This window comes from Magnolia sinica, chromosome 12 (assembly GCF_029962835.1).
Source record: "Magnolia sinica isolate HGM2019 chromosome 12, MsV1, whole genome shotgun sequence".
In the NCBI taxonomy this organism is placed as follows: domain Eukaryota; kingdom Viridiplantae; phylum Streptophyta; class Magnoliopsida; order Magnoliales; family Magnoliaceae; genus Magnolia; species Magnolia sinica.
In genome coordinates, this window is record NC_080584.1 from 59,981,645 (window position 1) to 59,997,637 (window position 15,993).

The 15,993-nt window shown below is 38.4% G+C and overlaps 1 protein-coding gene across 1 annotated transcript; it reads right to left on the minus strand.

The window, feature by feature from the left end:
- Positions 1-441: 441 nt before the first annotated feature.
- Positions 442-15,714, minus strand: LOC131221453 (glycerol-3-phosphate acyltransferase 9-like). Its single transcript, XM_058216707.1, has 4 exons — positions 15,404-15,714; positions 15,226-15,283; positions 2,271-2,352; positions 442-914 (listed from the first exon to the last, which is right to left on the minus strand). The coding sequence occupies exons 1-4, from the start codon at positions 15,523-15,525 to the stop codon at positions 877-879; spliced, it is 300 nt and encodes a 99-aa protein (XP_058072690.1). The 5' UTR covers positions 15,526-15,714; the 3' UTR covers positions 442-876.
- Between the last annotated feature and the right edge of the window lie 279 nt (positions 15,715-15,993).

Consider the following 15,993-nt stretch of genomic DNA (forward strand, 5'->3'; position numbering starts at 1 on the left):
TAAGAAATATGGAAGTAACATAATCATATAGGATTGTACAATCGACACACTTACGGGTGAGATTTATGCACCATAGTGATCTCAAAATAGAAAAGTGATGACCTACAGCCGGCTGCATCCTTAACTACATCCAGCATTATGTTTCCACCCAGAGTGTAGCTTGTGCAGGACATATGAGCCATGTAGAAGGTAGGTCTCACCATGACGAGCCCATCTGAGTGGATAATCCTGCTTTTCGTGTCAGATCATCTTTATGTCATGGTGGAAACATAGTTTTTGGCAGACAGTACATTTGCGGACGAGCAAGAACCTGTTAACTCACGTTCCTCGTAATGCTTCCAACGCCTTTCTACCATACTCAAACCCCTCAACCTAGATATACCACATTGGTTACATAGACACAACTTTCATCATAACATGGATCAGATGTCACACGTGTGCTGAGTGGCACATGTGCCCTTATGTGTACACGTGAATAGATTAATGAATGTGTATATGAGAAAGTTAGAAACATCCTAGTTCATGACGTTAGTTACACATAAAACAAACAAGAGTAGGAATGTGATAAGTAACATATTATTCTCAGTCAGTTCCCAATTCCAAACAGACCAAATGAAAAAAATCCAACCACATCATTGAAAGGATCAATGGCTACTTTCCTGTAACCATCATCACAAATCAAATCTCAGCCATTGAAATCATCCATGCCCCACAAGTGTGAACAATTGAAATTTGCTTTTTAACACAAATATGACATTTGAACAGAGGTGGATTCAGTGTAGGCAAACCATGTGGCCAAAAAAAAGAAAAGAAAAAAGAAACACTACAGACTGTCCAACTATGGTATAAGTGTTCCAATTGTTCTTTATTTCATTGTTAGTTCGGCCTGGCAATTGAGCAGCTATTTAGACCGCCTACAAGAAAAGCAAGAGGTGAGAGAGAATGAATATAGGAAGAACCATATTGGAGGGAGGAGAATGAATATAGGAAAAAACATATTGAAGGGAGACTTTACGAGGAATAAGACTAGAGTTTCTTTGAGTGCATACAGCATAACCTACAACAAACATAATGGAGGAAGACTTTTTTTTTTTTTTGAAGGTCAGAGCACCGAGCACCCCCACCTGAACTTTCTTGAAAAAGAAAACAAATACAATTGTCGGGTGGGGCAACAAAAAGGGCTGAGCCTTGCTTACAATATATCCCAAGACCAACCACAACTTTGAAAAACATCCAACAGCCCCTCTACTTATACACACACTGCAACAAAAAAGAAATGAAAAAGAAAACACCGAAGCCATAAAATTAAAAAAAAAAAAAGAAAAAAGGCTCAACTGAGGAGCATCTCCTAGGTTCCCATAGAGAAGAAAAATCGGACGGAAAACACCAGCCAAAACACCTCCATAAAGCACCCTACTTGCGAATTGAAGGCATCCTTTTGAGCAATTAGAAAACATCCAGCCTAACAAAAGATACTGCACAAGCGGTAGAGGCCATAAACCCAAAGGTTCAGCAGCATAAGGCATAATTTCCAGCTGGAAACCATTCTCCACCCATCCTCTGGAGCCACCCTTGCTCTGCACCTGCATGGATAAAACACTGCCTTTCTCCTACAATTGACTATTCCACTACAAACCAGCTGCAAACAATCACTAATATATGCAGCATCCAACTGTATACAAGCTCCAATGCATATCAAATATACCTGAACCTTGAAGCAATTCCATTGCAGATCACTAGCAATCACCCCATTTTGCCTACAGCCGCATTCTTGCAGTTTTTCAAATCCATAAATTTAAAATTGGTGTACTCAAAATCAATCAGGGTTGTAAATATTTATTCCTACAACACTTACTTTAGAAGATGAAAAAAAAAATGAGGAAATCACAGCCATAGAATTTGGAGAGCACCTACCCAACATAAATTTCAATTCCCAAATTGAAAATGGAAAATCAAAATCATTCTGGTTGTAAGTATCAATTCCCATGCTAAATTACTATAGTATCTGGAAAAAAAATAAAATGGCCATAGGATTTGGAAATAAGGAATGTGTGTGCCCACTCAGATTGATTTTCACACTCCTTATTTTGCACACACCTTTGTTTGATTTTTGCATTATTTCAAATTCCCAAAAAAATGGGTGTGCTGAAATTAATGTGGTTTTAAATATCAATTCCAATACTAAATTACTATACAAGCTATAAAAAATAAAAAATAAAATACCAACATAAAAAAAAAAGGTAAAAAAGACCCACATGAAAAAGGAACACCTTTCCACGAGGGTATTTTGGCAGTCCTGCAATCAGCACAACTCTTCAGCTCATCTGAAACCTCCCCTGCAGATTCCAATTTCTGCAACAGACAGAAAATTAAAAACAAAGATCAATTTGAATGTTTATCTCAAATATCAAACGGCCCCACAAGAAAGAAGGCCTTTTTAAACTAGAAACATGGTGAGATCCTGTTCTGACAGTAGTGATACATGTATGAGAAGCAAAAACTTATTCTTATTTCCACTAAAAAGGAAAAAACCTTCCTTATCAACTTCTCCCATTAACCATTCATAAAATAATTCAAATTCAAATTCAAGCATGGAAAAATTTAAAATTTCAGAATCAGTCTAATTCAATAGATTAAGGTCATCCACATGCACCTAAATCAGTGCATGCCAGTGCCGCAACAACTGCTCAACTATATTCTCATGAATGCTTAAAGCATTCAATAAATCTATTCTGCAGGTGAATAGATTATATGGATGATATATAAGGGGTCATTTTAGTGATTACATTCGAATGTAAGGCAGGGAGACGTACACCAGCAACTGGTAAACTATCTTACCGCCTGCCAAGAAATTTTGGGTCTTGTTTGCATGCGAATGACTCTGATTGAATCAGCTTGTATTAGCCAATGGAAAGCAGCTAACTGGAAATGGAGCCCATTCTAACAAGTTTCTATTTCACTGCAGGGAATTTTTAGATGAAATGAAACACAAGTTTTTGAGGTAAAAATTCCAAAAATTTCAAGATTTGTCCACTTTCAAAATGGTTCCTTAACACGAATCCTGATTGTGATATTCACATATATGTAATAGATGGAAACAAGACCAAAGAGTTGCCATCAAACACATCTGCTACAGTACCTCTGCCTTCTGAAAAATAATGTGACACGCATATAAGAAGAAAACACTTTTATATAGCTTATTAAAGCATTGTAAAATGGTAATGATTTCAGGCACTTTTAAAGAAATGGGCAGATGACAATTCAAACTAGTAATTAGAATTCAATGCCAAAACCGTCAAAAGTTGCTTGATAAAAGAACCCCAACAATATTTCTTCCATGCCATAATAAAATGTGGAAGGCATGACCAAAGCATGATGCAGAGCAACTACATCTTGCAAGTTGCAACCTACAAGTTTCACGAGAGCTTGTTTGTTTTCTCCTGCTTCGAAGTACGAGAAGTTCACCAGACGAAAGGGATAAGGAGATGAACCACATGCTTGCAGGAAAGAAAAATGGCTAATGGAATGAAGATACAAACAAAAATTAGAAATTAACCAAATATAGTCTTAATGCAAATTACATGGTACAAAGTCCACTGTCAGTACTAAGGACGTTGCTATGGAGAATTAGGGTGGAGGACCGAAGATTTTGGAAGCAAGCAACTGAAAGGAAATATGGGGTCTGGGTAGGGGGTGTTATAACAGAGACTCATCCCATAATAGGGGATCGAGTTTATGGGAAACAGTCTATAGGGTGAAGGGGAATTCTCTACAAGGATAATTATCTGCACTCAGGCTAGATTTCCACTTTGATAAAATATTATCTGCATGGATCATTAACCATGCTCTTGTAATGAAAGGATTGAATACTGCTATCCTGTTGACTGTATGATACAGGCATATAACAAACTATCTAAATGCTAGATGTTCATTCAACATAGCGAGATGCATCCACATCCATAAAATGAAATGCTGCTGGAATGTTTGCTGAAGAATGCAACCTGATTAGCTTCTTGAAAAGTTTGAGAAGCTCTCAATTCGAATTCTCTAAGCCCCTGCCTGTTTGGGAAGATCATCTCGTACAGGTGCTCCATCGAACACCCGACAGGAACTTTTCACATCTTCACACTTTCCAGACCCTACAATCATAGTCGTTCATGACACTGCATTTTTCTCTGGCATTTTCAGCACATTTTGGAAATAACCAACAAAATCCAATTCTCGGAAATAGCATCGAAATAATGAAACAAGTATAAAACAATCAGTGAAAAGAAATAAATGGAAAGAAACAGATCAATATCCTAAATCATTAAGAAATCAAACCATAACAACTGAAAACCCTAATTACTGAACATCAATGTAGAAATCTACAAAGAAAGCATGAAAAATCGAAAGAAAAAGCATAAATCCAGGAAAAAAAAATCACTACCTAAAAGCTCATAACAAGATCTAGAACGATGATAGACAGAATCGGAGATTTCAACTGGTATACTATATTTTCAGAGAGAGAGAGAGAGAGAGAGAGAGAGAGTTTGATGCTTCTCTTCCTCGGTTCAGATATCTCTCCCGATGCCTTCTTCAGTAACTTATGAAGATTGAAAGAAGAAAAAAATAAAAAATAAAAAATAGCTGAAATAATTAAGTAAAAAAATTAACCAAACTACTTCTTTCAAATATGATACTGAATTACTGCTGTAGGTAGAAAAGGTTACTTATTTGATGCTATCCTATCCAAACGGGCCCTTAGTGAGGATGAAAAACATAACCCCTTATTACTGTGAAATGAAAGGGGTAATGAAACTGATCATTCCCATTGAAATGTTAACTCCCCAAACCACCGGATCTAAAGCCGATTTCTTGAAAAGAAAGAACCCAAAAGTGTATTCTAGAACCACATTACTAATCAAAGACATCTCCATATACCCTCAATTTAAGAACACCCTTCCACACAGGGTGGCTGGACTGCAAATCCCTTTATTATTTCCTTCTAAACCTAAACCCGCTACCCCAAATCCATTATTCTTATTCCTCACTCCACCAAACCCAATTGGTCAGCCCATTCTCTCCATTTTCTTCCATTTCTTCAATCCATTTTCCTATCCCATAAATCCTAATCCCCAATTCCCTATGAAACCCTAATCCTCAATTCCATATAAAATCCTAAACCATATCCCTAACCCTAGAAAGACTAAATCAGCCCCTTTGAATTAGTCCTAAGCCTATGCTAAATAGGAAAGTTCTACCTTCCATGATCCTTTGAAATTTTATGTTTTATATGATTTAGTTTATTGTGGGATTTATGATTTAGACTAAAATTTGAATTTTATTGTTTATTTGATTTCTTAGATTTGTGGTAGATTATTATATCTTATACTTTGAATTGCTCTTGAATTTGTCTATAATTTCCTTACATCATATTTAGCCTAGATCATGCATCCTGCATCAAATTATGGTATCAGATACCAGGTTTAGCATAGGACTTTCATGTTGCATTTAGGATAACCTTTCATATTGTCGTGTTGAGGGTTAACATTCTTATTTTTATTACATTGCATCTAGAGTCTTTCGCTCTTAGGTTTCCCAATAGATTCCCACTTTATGCCCACTTGCACGAGGTGTGGTTTTGGTCTACACTTCACAATGAATTCAGAATAGCTTTTTGAGGCTATCAATTCCATCAATAAACATCTTGCAACCATCGAGGCCTAAAGTAGAGCCACCAGTCACCAACTAGCAGTCCTAAGGAATGAGACCCATACTCGCATGACCCAGTTGGAAGCTTCCATCTAGGCAAAACCCTGACAATGAGTAACACAACTAATCTTAAGTGGGAAGTGAAGTTGGAGGAAACCAAATTGAAGGGTGTGAGAAAGGTCGTGGTCGTGGTAGGGTGCATACACAACCACCCCATGGAGAGCATTTAGACCACAATGATCCTAATTGATAGAGTCACGAAGAGCGTGAAGGTTGAGTCCCCGAACTATGATGGTTGCTTAGACCCCAATGTCTTCCTTGATTAAAAAGCACGATTCCATTTTTGTAGTTGTGAACCATTTTTCGAAAATGGCTCACTTTCTCACATGTTCTAAAACGTCTAATGCTACTAACGTGGCGAAGATATTCTTTGAGGAGATAGTTTGTCTACATGGTTTGCCGAAGACCATTGTGTCAGATCAAGATGTACGATTTATGAGTTATTTGGAAAAACTCTATGTCACACGATGGTGACTAAGTTACAGTTCTCTTCGGCATACCATCCTCAAACTGATGGTCAGATGGAGGTTTTCAATCGAAACTTAGGAAATCTGCTATGATGTCTGATGGGAGACCATATTAGGACTTGGGATACGGTTTTAATAATAACCGAGTTTACATACAACAATTCCATCAATAGGTCCATAGGAATGAGTCCATTTGATATAGTATTTGGGTACAAGCCTAGAATGCCTGTAGATCTCATGCCCATGTCCATTTCACATAGGCCATATGAGTCCATAGACGCATTTGCATGGCATATTCATGATTTGCATAGTGAGATCAAGAAGCGCATTAATGCTAGTAATGAACATTATAAAACCTCTGCAAATTTACATCGTAAGTTTAAGGAGTTTCAGGTGGGTGACTATGTCATGGTCCGCACTAGGCCCTCACGATTCCCACAGGGAACCATGAGGAAATTACATGCCCATAGTGCAGGTCCATATAAAATTTTGACAAGAGTGGGCCTTAATGCGTATGTGGTGGATGTTCCATCTTACATGGGCATTAGTGCAACATTCAACGTGGACGACCTTGTGCATGTGACAGACCTACACATCTATCTTCTATCTCTCTTGCAAACCTTTCTATCCCAGATGATGGTGTCCTTAACCTTGTCCCCAGCTCATGGCCTTTACAAGACTTTTCTTCCCACCCATTGCCTTCTCTTTCATCGATACTTGGTTGGAAAGAAGAGATCAAGGATGTTCTGGACCACCAAGTGGTTTCTACCCGCCATGGAGGATATCAGAAATACCCCGTGAAGTGGAAGAACAGGTCGGAGTCAGACAACACTTGGATTACAAAGGCAGAGTTCCAGCGCATTGATCCTGACCTCCTCGAGTGTTATCACAACTTTATTTCTCCAGTGGCGAATTCTTCTCAGCCGGGGAGAATTGATGAGGATATTGAAGGACCTACTCTAGTGTACCAAAGATGAAGTCGACCACCCACATCAGCGCAACTTTTTTTGTGGATGGGAGATGAGTTCCAGATGGGGCTCGCCGGGCCATTTTGAAGACCTCACATGCATTGGACGTACATCAGGAAGACTCTCACTTTGGGATGATGCATGTGGGCTGCTTGTGAGACCATTTTAACCATAGAATTTTTATTTCGTGTCGATCCGACCGTTGGATCTTGTCGATCAGGTCATCGGGCCACCAGATCTTTTAGATTTGGGCCCCTTGGACTCTGATCTTGCTTTCTTTATGTTTTTTATTTTATTTTTAGGATTTATTTGACGGTTAAGATTGATAATAAATATCTTAGTTTTCTTATTTTGGATGATGGGCCACTTCACTTAAGTGAGTGGCATAGTTGTAATTATGCCGAATTTTTAATTATAAAAGCACATCGGAGGTGGAGTTCCAAACCTAGTGGTATTATTGAGAAGAAAGACAAAACAGAGAAGCTCTCTTGTGTGAATGGATTTTCCTCATTGTGTTTTAGGGTTTGTGAGAAACCCTTTATTCCAATTGAATTGTGGAAGGGTAGAAGCTTATTTGTTGGTGGATTCCCCAAGGTACATCCTTCCTCTTCCTCTTCCTCTTCTTCAAAATGTATTCTTCTTCTTACATCATTCCCCTCTCTTCTTCGAAAGGTATTTTTCTTCTTCATCTCGTCTTCCTCTTTTCCTTTCCATTACAACCTTCTGAACCCTAGATCATTTGAATCCCTAAAAACCTAATTCTTAAATTTCCATCCATGAATCCAAAATCCTAATGAAAATATGAATTTTTTTATTTTTATTTTTGTGAAACTTTTCCCAAACCAGAATTTTGCTTGCACCATTATCTATCCATGTGGTTGTTGCACTACTCATGCTAGATTGGAAGTCCCTACTTCTAAGTGGGCTACTCTTGAACTATTTTATATTTTCGTGCACCGCGTATGTGAAAACCCATGATCTTCATGTTATAAATCTGAATTTCTAAATCTATTATGAGGATATGCTTGATTTTACATGTTGATTGCTGAAATTAATGTGTAATTGATCTCTCATCTTGCATCCTAGGATAGTTTTCATCATCCTACATCATTTTTTCTCCAAACCCTAAATCCATTTACTCATTCCTTCTAAACCTAAACCCACTATCCCAAATCCATCTTTTCTTATTCCTCACTCCACCAAACCCAACAGGCCATCCCATTCTCTCCATTTTCTTCCCTTTCTTTAATCCATCTCCCTATCGCATAAACCCTACTCCCCAATTCCCTATGAAACCTTGATCCTCAATTCCATATGAAATCCCAGATTTCCATATCCCAAACCCTAAAAAGACTAAATCAGCCCCTTTGAATTAGTCCTAAGCCTATGCTAAATGGGAAAGTTTTACCTTCCATGATCATTTGGAATTTTATGTTTTATATGATTTAATTTATTGTGAGATTGTGATTTAGACTGAAATCTGAATTTTATTGTTTATTCAATTTCTTAGATTTGTGGTAGATTAGTATATCTTATCCTTTGAATTGTTATGCAATTCGTTTATAATTTCCTACATCATTTCTAGCCTAAATCTCAGAGACTAGGTTTAGTATGGGACTTTCAGCATGCATCAAATTTTGGTATCAAAGACTAGGTTTATCATGGGACTTTCATGTTGCATCTAGCTTAGGTTTTCATATTGTCGTGTCTAGGGTTAGCATTCTTCCCATACTCATTACATTGCATATATCGAGAGTCTTTCGCTCTTATGTTTCTTATTAGATTCCTAGTTTTTGCTCACTCGCACTGGGCACACCTCACAATGAATTCAGAACAACTTTCGAAGGCTATTAATGCCATTAATAACCGTGTCGCAGCCATCGGGGCCCAAAGTAGAGCCACCAGTCACCAATTAGTAGTCCTCAGGAATGAGACCCATACTAGCATGACCCAGTTGGAAATACGATTAGCCCATTCTCTCCATTTTCTTCCATTTCTTCAATCTATCTTCCTATCTTGTAAACTGTAGCCTAAAACTCTAATTCCCAATTCCATATAAAACCCTAACCCTCAATTTTATATAAAACCCTAGATTCCCATATTCCTAACCTTAGAAAGAGTAAATCAACCCCTTTGAATTAGACCTAAGCCTATGCTAAAGGGAGAAGTTCTACCTTCCATGATCCTTTGAAATTTCATATTTTATATTATATAGTTTATTATGGGATTGTGATTTAGATTGAAATCTAAATTTTATTATTTATTTGATTTCATAGATTTGTGGTAAGTTAGTATATCTTATCCTTTGAATTGCTTTTCAATCCATCTATAATTTCCTTACATCATATCTAGCCTATAAATCCATCTATAATTTCCTTACATCATATCTAGCCTATATCACACGTCCTGCATCAGGTAGGGCCCGCTTCTTACTGATCAAGACCATTGATTTGGATTGGCTTTGCCATTAACAAGGGAGTTGCTTAGTTCTGCCTGACATCCAGTACAAGTGGGACCTGCTTGTTAGTGATCAAGACCGTCGATCTGGTTGACCTGATTATTGACAAGTTCAGGCCGAGCAGCCATAAAAAGAAAGAGGAAATAAACAATAACCAGCTCGAATTACCTGGAGTTTTCACTCAGAACAGTTTCCACACAGGTGGAACCCACTTTTCAGTGATTAAGATCGTCCCCATTGGGAAATTGCGGCCACCAGATTGGCAGCCTGTAATGGACAGTTAAAAACGATTTGCAGTGGGAACACTTTCACATATCAGATGGCCTACCCTAGTTGCACAAAGCATTAGGGGAATCAGGAGCAGAGTGTAGGATGTGGGAGAGGGGAAGTGCTTGTTTTCAAATGTTAGCAAAGTGTAAAGGTTGAAAGTTGGAGCAGGATTACAAACTTCAAAGTGCAAGTTCGGAGCAGGTGCAACAACAATGCAGAGGGTTCTTGGAATTAAGATGTTGATGTTTACACCATGTCCTGAATCTCTCTTAAACTGTTTCTTTGGATGAGAAGAAAAAAGATGGTTGCACAACCTTTTCCAAATAAAAAGTGTAAAGGTACAATTTTCTAGTCTAAAATAGGGTGTTGCTTGCAAAGTTGTTGGGCTTCTTCCAATGATTTAAAAACCAGAACGGGCTCCAACCTGTTTCTGTAGGTAGTTTGGTCCAAACAGTCCAACCAATTCCGACCCAGGATATCCACACAAAATATGATATATAGAAAGAAGAAAATGTAAGGAACAAGGAAACAAAATGTTTCTAGTACATTGGATGGGACCTTGATTTTCTAGTGGAGGCTATGGGTTTAGAGCCCAATTGAAACAATTCTACATTTTATCATGAAAAGCAGTTGAACACAATTATCCCAGGTTTTCAATGACCTCGCCCATTTTTGTGGATAGTTCCGATTCAAATGTCCGATCCAGTCCAGATTCTAAAACATTCATTTTTGCAAGAAATTTTCTTCCATTCTGTTGCCCAAACAACTCATCTACGAAACCATGAGAGCTTATATCTATTTCCGTTGAGAACAATGCAACTAAGCTTTTAATTATTGATTTACGATTACAGATTTAATAAAATTAAGCTTCATTTCAGGCTCTCTCCTGCATCAATCTACAATTATGATTATTGATTTGCTAAAATTGAGAAGGATGGACTAGTAAATTTATAGGTTTGCGGAGAAACATATACTGTCTGGATTCACAATAGAAGCTTTGGCAAAAGATTGATGCCAGCTGCCAACCTGACGGAACCCAATTCACCTCGTAATCTAAAAATTTCATTCCTTAAACCAATTGGAGCAAAAACAAAGGGTCCACTGTCCAACAATTTCAAGGGTGTGCTTAAGGTTGATAGATCATTCCACCAAACAATGGACTCCTTAGCACAGTGGTAAATTGGCCGATGATCATAGCAATTCTAAAGGTAAACCCAATTCACCCTGTAATCTAAAAAATTCATTGCTTAAACCAATTGGGGTATAAACAAAGGGTCCACTGTCCAACAATTTCAAGGATGTGCTTAAGGTTGATAGATCATTCCACCAAACAATGGACTTCTTAGCACAACAGTAAATTTAACGAATCAAACTTGGTTAGAAGAGGATAAGGAAAAATTATATGAAACAACTCAAAATTGCAAAAGGGACATGAATTTAAGCATCCATGATACTCATTACTCCCAATTCCTTATTTTTCACATTGATAACATGAATTTTATTGACACAAACGGCTACAAAGAATAGAATAGAGAAATCACTCCCAATTCCTAAGCATAAGAAAACATCACTAACTAATTATCTTCACTAATATCCAACCTAAATGAGCTGCCTATTTAGCCTTGCTGCAAGCATCCATGTTTAACATAGCCCTACTCTTGGTGGAATCCATTTACCGAATCACCCAACTTTCCAGATCCACCTTACTTGCACATCCCAACTGGTAAAAGATGACAAATTAGGATAGCCTGTAACCTGATGGTAATACTATCCACAAGACTTCGACTTACCTCTGAAAGCAAAAGGGGGAATCTGAACTTGAAGTGTAGAGATTCGTACCTGTTCTGTTGATCAATTTCCATCACAATCTGCTCTAACGCATCTCAATCTGCCCAATGGAAGCAAGACAGAAAAAAGGGGAGAACTATGTGGACTCAGAGCATGCCAAAGCCTAAGGGAATAACTGCAAAAGGTTGTCTCGACACATCACCTCTAGACCATATTTCTAGGTGCAAGAAACAGAAGAAGAAAAGCAATCTTCTCAGTGATCAAAATAATTTTCCATGTCAATGTCCTTCATTCCAAGCAATACATGTATGGTTTTATGAGCTTTTCTAAGCCCATGCACCATTTTCTCGATCAAAATAATTTGTAATGTCATTGTTCATCATTCCATCTTGTATATCTATGGCTTTATGAGCTTTGTTAAGTTCATATGCGTATATGGGCCATCTCATCTACATGCCACCACATGTACCAGTATGGCACACAGGTATTATTTCCAACGGTATGGCACAAATCTCATGCCATTCCGTTAATCAAGTAGACCACAATTTACGAAAAATATGTATGGCTAAAAAACTGTGGCAAGTGTTTTATTAAAATTGTGACTTCTAAGCATCTGGGTGCACCCACTACTGACCTGGCCTGAGTTCCAATCTGAATCTGGACCTGCTTGGAACTGCCTGGCCCCTCAGAGCAACTGGGTCATGTTCATGAACTTATATGTGCACATGGGCTCAGCAATCTAGCTTTATAGCCTTGTCCATACTAAAAATAAAAGAAACCAACCCTAACCGTACTCTTTCCATTTTCCATTCCTTTCTCAAATCTTGCCCAAAACACTTTAAACCTAGCGATACCCACCTTTAAAAAATAATAATAAAAAAAAAAAAAAAAAAAAAAACATATCGTTCCCACTCCCGAAAACACTTAGATGTACAACCCAAGCTAGAATCCAGCCCACGTTCTTTTTAGAGATGTCATGGATAGAACACCTTATGGATTATCCCTATCCGGATTCCCATGCCCATCCATTTCCATCACGTAAATCTTATCCGCGTTACCTCGACTATCACGATCATCCTTCATATCGCCCGAGTCTTATCCATCTCGGTATGTCTCATGGCACCTTTCCCGATGTTATGAATGAGGGCAGCCACATGCCAGCCACTAAAAAGCATCCTATGGCATTGAAAATAAAGTGATGGCTGAGAATATTCAAGAAACATAGGAAGAGAATTTGTAGAACTCAAGGAGCCTAGAGCATTCAAGGAAGATGTTGCAAAGAATTCAAATAACACAAGGAGGCGATGATAGCATGCTTCGAGCCTTGATAGAGTTCCCAATAATGCCTATCTGCAAAAAGCCTGGTGGCCCAGGAAGAAAGTACCATTGGTTTGCTCAATGGATCTATGGATGCACCTATTAATGGATCAACGGCCACATCGGAGGAAGCGTTAATGAAATCAAATGATCAACCATCAAATGACATGGTAGAAACAGTGGACATGGAGCATAGTAGAGAAAAAAACGACGCATTAGCTACTTTAGTTTTCTGCCTTAAACTCCATAGAGGTCAACACAATAATACCATCTCAACATCAATCAAGACCAATAGATCGAATGCCAAAAGCCATGAAGGTGCCGCGATCGAACTTTTGCCCATCTAGGCCTGCAAATTCACTTTTTGCAAAAGAAGAAAAATTTGGTGCCCTTAATGCAGAAAACTGTAGAGAAGCAAAAGAAGAGATGAAGTGTTCTAAATAACCATCCTATAAATAAGATTGAGATCCGCTGTATAACACTTCATCGATTGTTGTTGAATTCGAGGAAGACATGATGTAAAGGTGGATCGTCACAATGAACAACTATCGACTTTAACTCAAGGGCGAGTTTGCTTAGAAGTCGGGTCAAATTGGTGCAAGTTGCAACCAAATGGCCACATGAGCCGATTGATAAAGATATAAAGAATCTAACCGTCCAATTTAAATTGTTTTGACTGATGATTTAGACATATGATGATCAATCTGATGAGATCAACAATCAAAGTACACTGTGGGGAATGGTCTCATTTGCATGTAAGTCGGAATTTGGAAATACAGGTTGAGGAATTTGGTGATTTTGACAAATGGTGTGTTGGGCTTGATTGTATTTTCATCACTTTTTTATGGGCTACTTTTGGGGTACCAAATGATGTCCGAATGATATGAAATTAGTCCCGTTTAATAGCCCATTGAGTTAGCTTTCAAAAGAGCCCAAGATCACGTAATCAATGTATTCAGTATTGGCATCAATGAATGTATCACGCCCTTGGGATACGGAAACATATTGGGTATTGCATGGGAAATATTAGATTTATCACGTAATGCATTGCCATTATTGGGAAACATTGGGATATTGGTCAAAATTTTCAATGAAACTGAACCTTCATGGGGACTGAGGAGGGATCCCTTCAGGCATCAACAACAACCTTGACCACATGAGATTGAGTTTGAGTCAAAATTCCCTTACACAACCTGAAAACCTTCCAACACTACCATGGGTGGTGGTCGAGCAACACTAGCCACCTGAGAGAATGTCGAGACACGAACTTTCAAATGTTTCCGATATGGCTAGTTAGGCCACTAGGTGACCTATTGCTACTCAAAACCTCCGCTTACAACAAAGGCAAGCAACTCATGGTGCAAGGAGGTGAGGTGGATGGTGATCAAGAAATCGAGGGAGATGTGATCTACGATCATAACGATGGTGACACTGATGATAAAATTGTGTGTGGCAACGATGGAGAAGCATTGGCGCTTTGGAAAAGTCTCTTCATGTCGAAGCATGCCAATCTAAAAGACTAGCATTGTTCTAGCATTTTCCAGATGACTTACATTAACAGTGGAAATCATTATTCCCACCGTTTCCTGTGGTATGGTCCACTTGAGCTTTGGATATGCTTCAAACTTGGGCTCATGCCCTAAAATGATCTGGAGAAAAAGATGGACGGCGTGAATAAGACGCATACATCCATGGTTGGCCACATAGTTTATTCAGCACGCAATCCAATTCCTTCCACCAAAGCCTTTGAAAGAGGTCAAAAACATGTCTCCATGTCATTATTTGTAGAGGCGTCAAAGAGGAGGGCAAGTGTATGTGTTGGTAGCACATGATGTTAGTGATAGGAAAAGTGTGTCGGATGTGGTGGAACCATTATTCAAGGAGTATAAGGATGTGATGCCTAATTAGGGATATTTAACGTCACATTGACCTCATCCTGGGTTCTAGTGTCAAATGAATCGCTTGACCAAACAACACATGTATACTTCTAAATTCCAATAAGAAACGATAGAATTAGCATTCACTAATCAACCCACAGTACTCAATTATCACGCATTGCAAACCCAATTCAAGAATGAAAGAAACAAAGAATTCCAAATAATCGAAACTACCAAAATATTTTTCCACCCAGAAAAAAAAAATGAAAAGAAGAAATCTAACACCAAAAAAAAAACAAAAGAAGAAAAGAAAGGGATAGACATACATCAATGATGGCCCCTGCGGCTTCTGTTAGTGCTGGCAAGATGTCGAGCAGATCGCGTCTGATCGTAAGATAAAGGGCATCAATCAATTTCTGATCATTTAAATTAAAAAGAAATCTCCTTTCAACAAAATTAAAAAGAAAAATGAAAATGTAGAGAATGATGGTGATGAGAGGATACAGGAGGAGCTTATGATTAGACGTATCATGGATTGATTCGGTCTGATACTCTTCAATGTTCGGCCGGTCTAAGTCTATCTCTGAGCTTGACGTGCGGAGCTCAGACATGGTATGATGCTCCATTGATAGAGAGGCTTTCTCTGCTGCCGCTGCGGCTTGTTTTTCCCTGCATCCCTTCTTCCCCTCCTCTCTGTTTTCCCTCTTTCAGGCCACAGGAGGAAGTGCGGCCCTTACCGTAGGGCCGACCTTGATCTATGTATTCTATAGCCACCTCGTCCATCCATTTTACCAGATCATCTTAGCGCATGTTCCAAAAAATGAAGAGATCCAATTCTCTGATGGACCATATCATAGGAAACAGTGGCAATTGACCATTAATGGGCCATTTGAGTTTTGGATCAACCTAATATTTGTTTTTTCCCTTGGTAAGGTTAAAATCACCCCTGTTTCTAAAGTATGAAGCACCGTAGATTTGACCTTCCATCACCCCTGTTTCTAAAGTATGAAGCACCGTAGATTTGCATATGCTTAAGTTACCGGATAATGCCCTAAAATGAGCTAAAACAATGGATTGGATACATAAATATACAC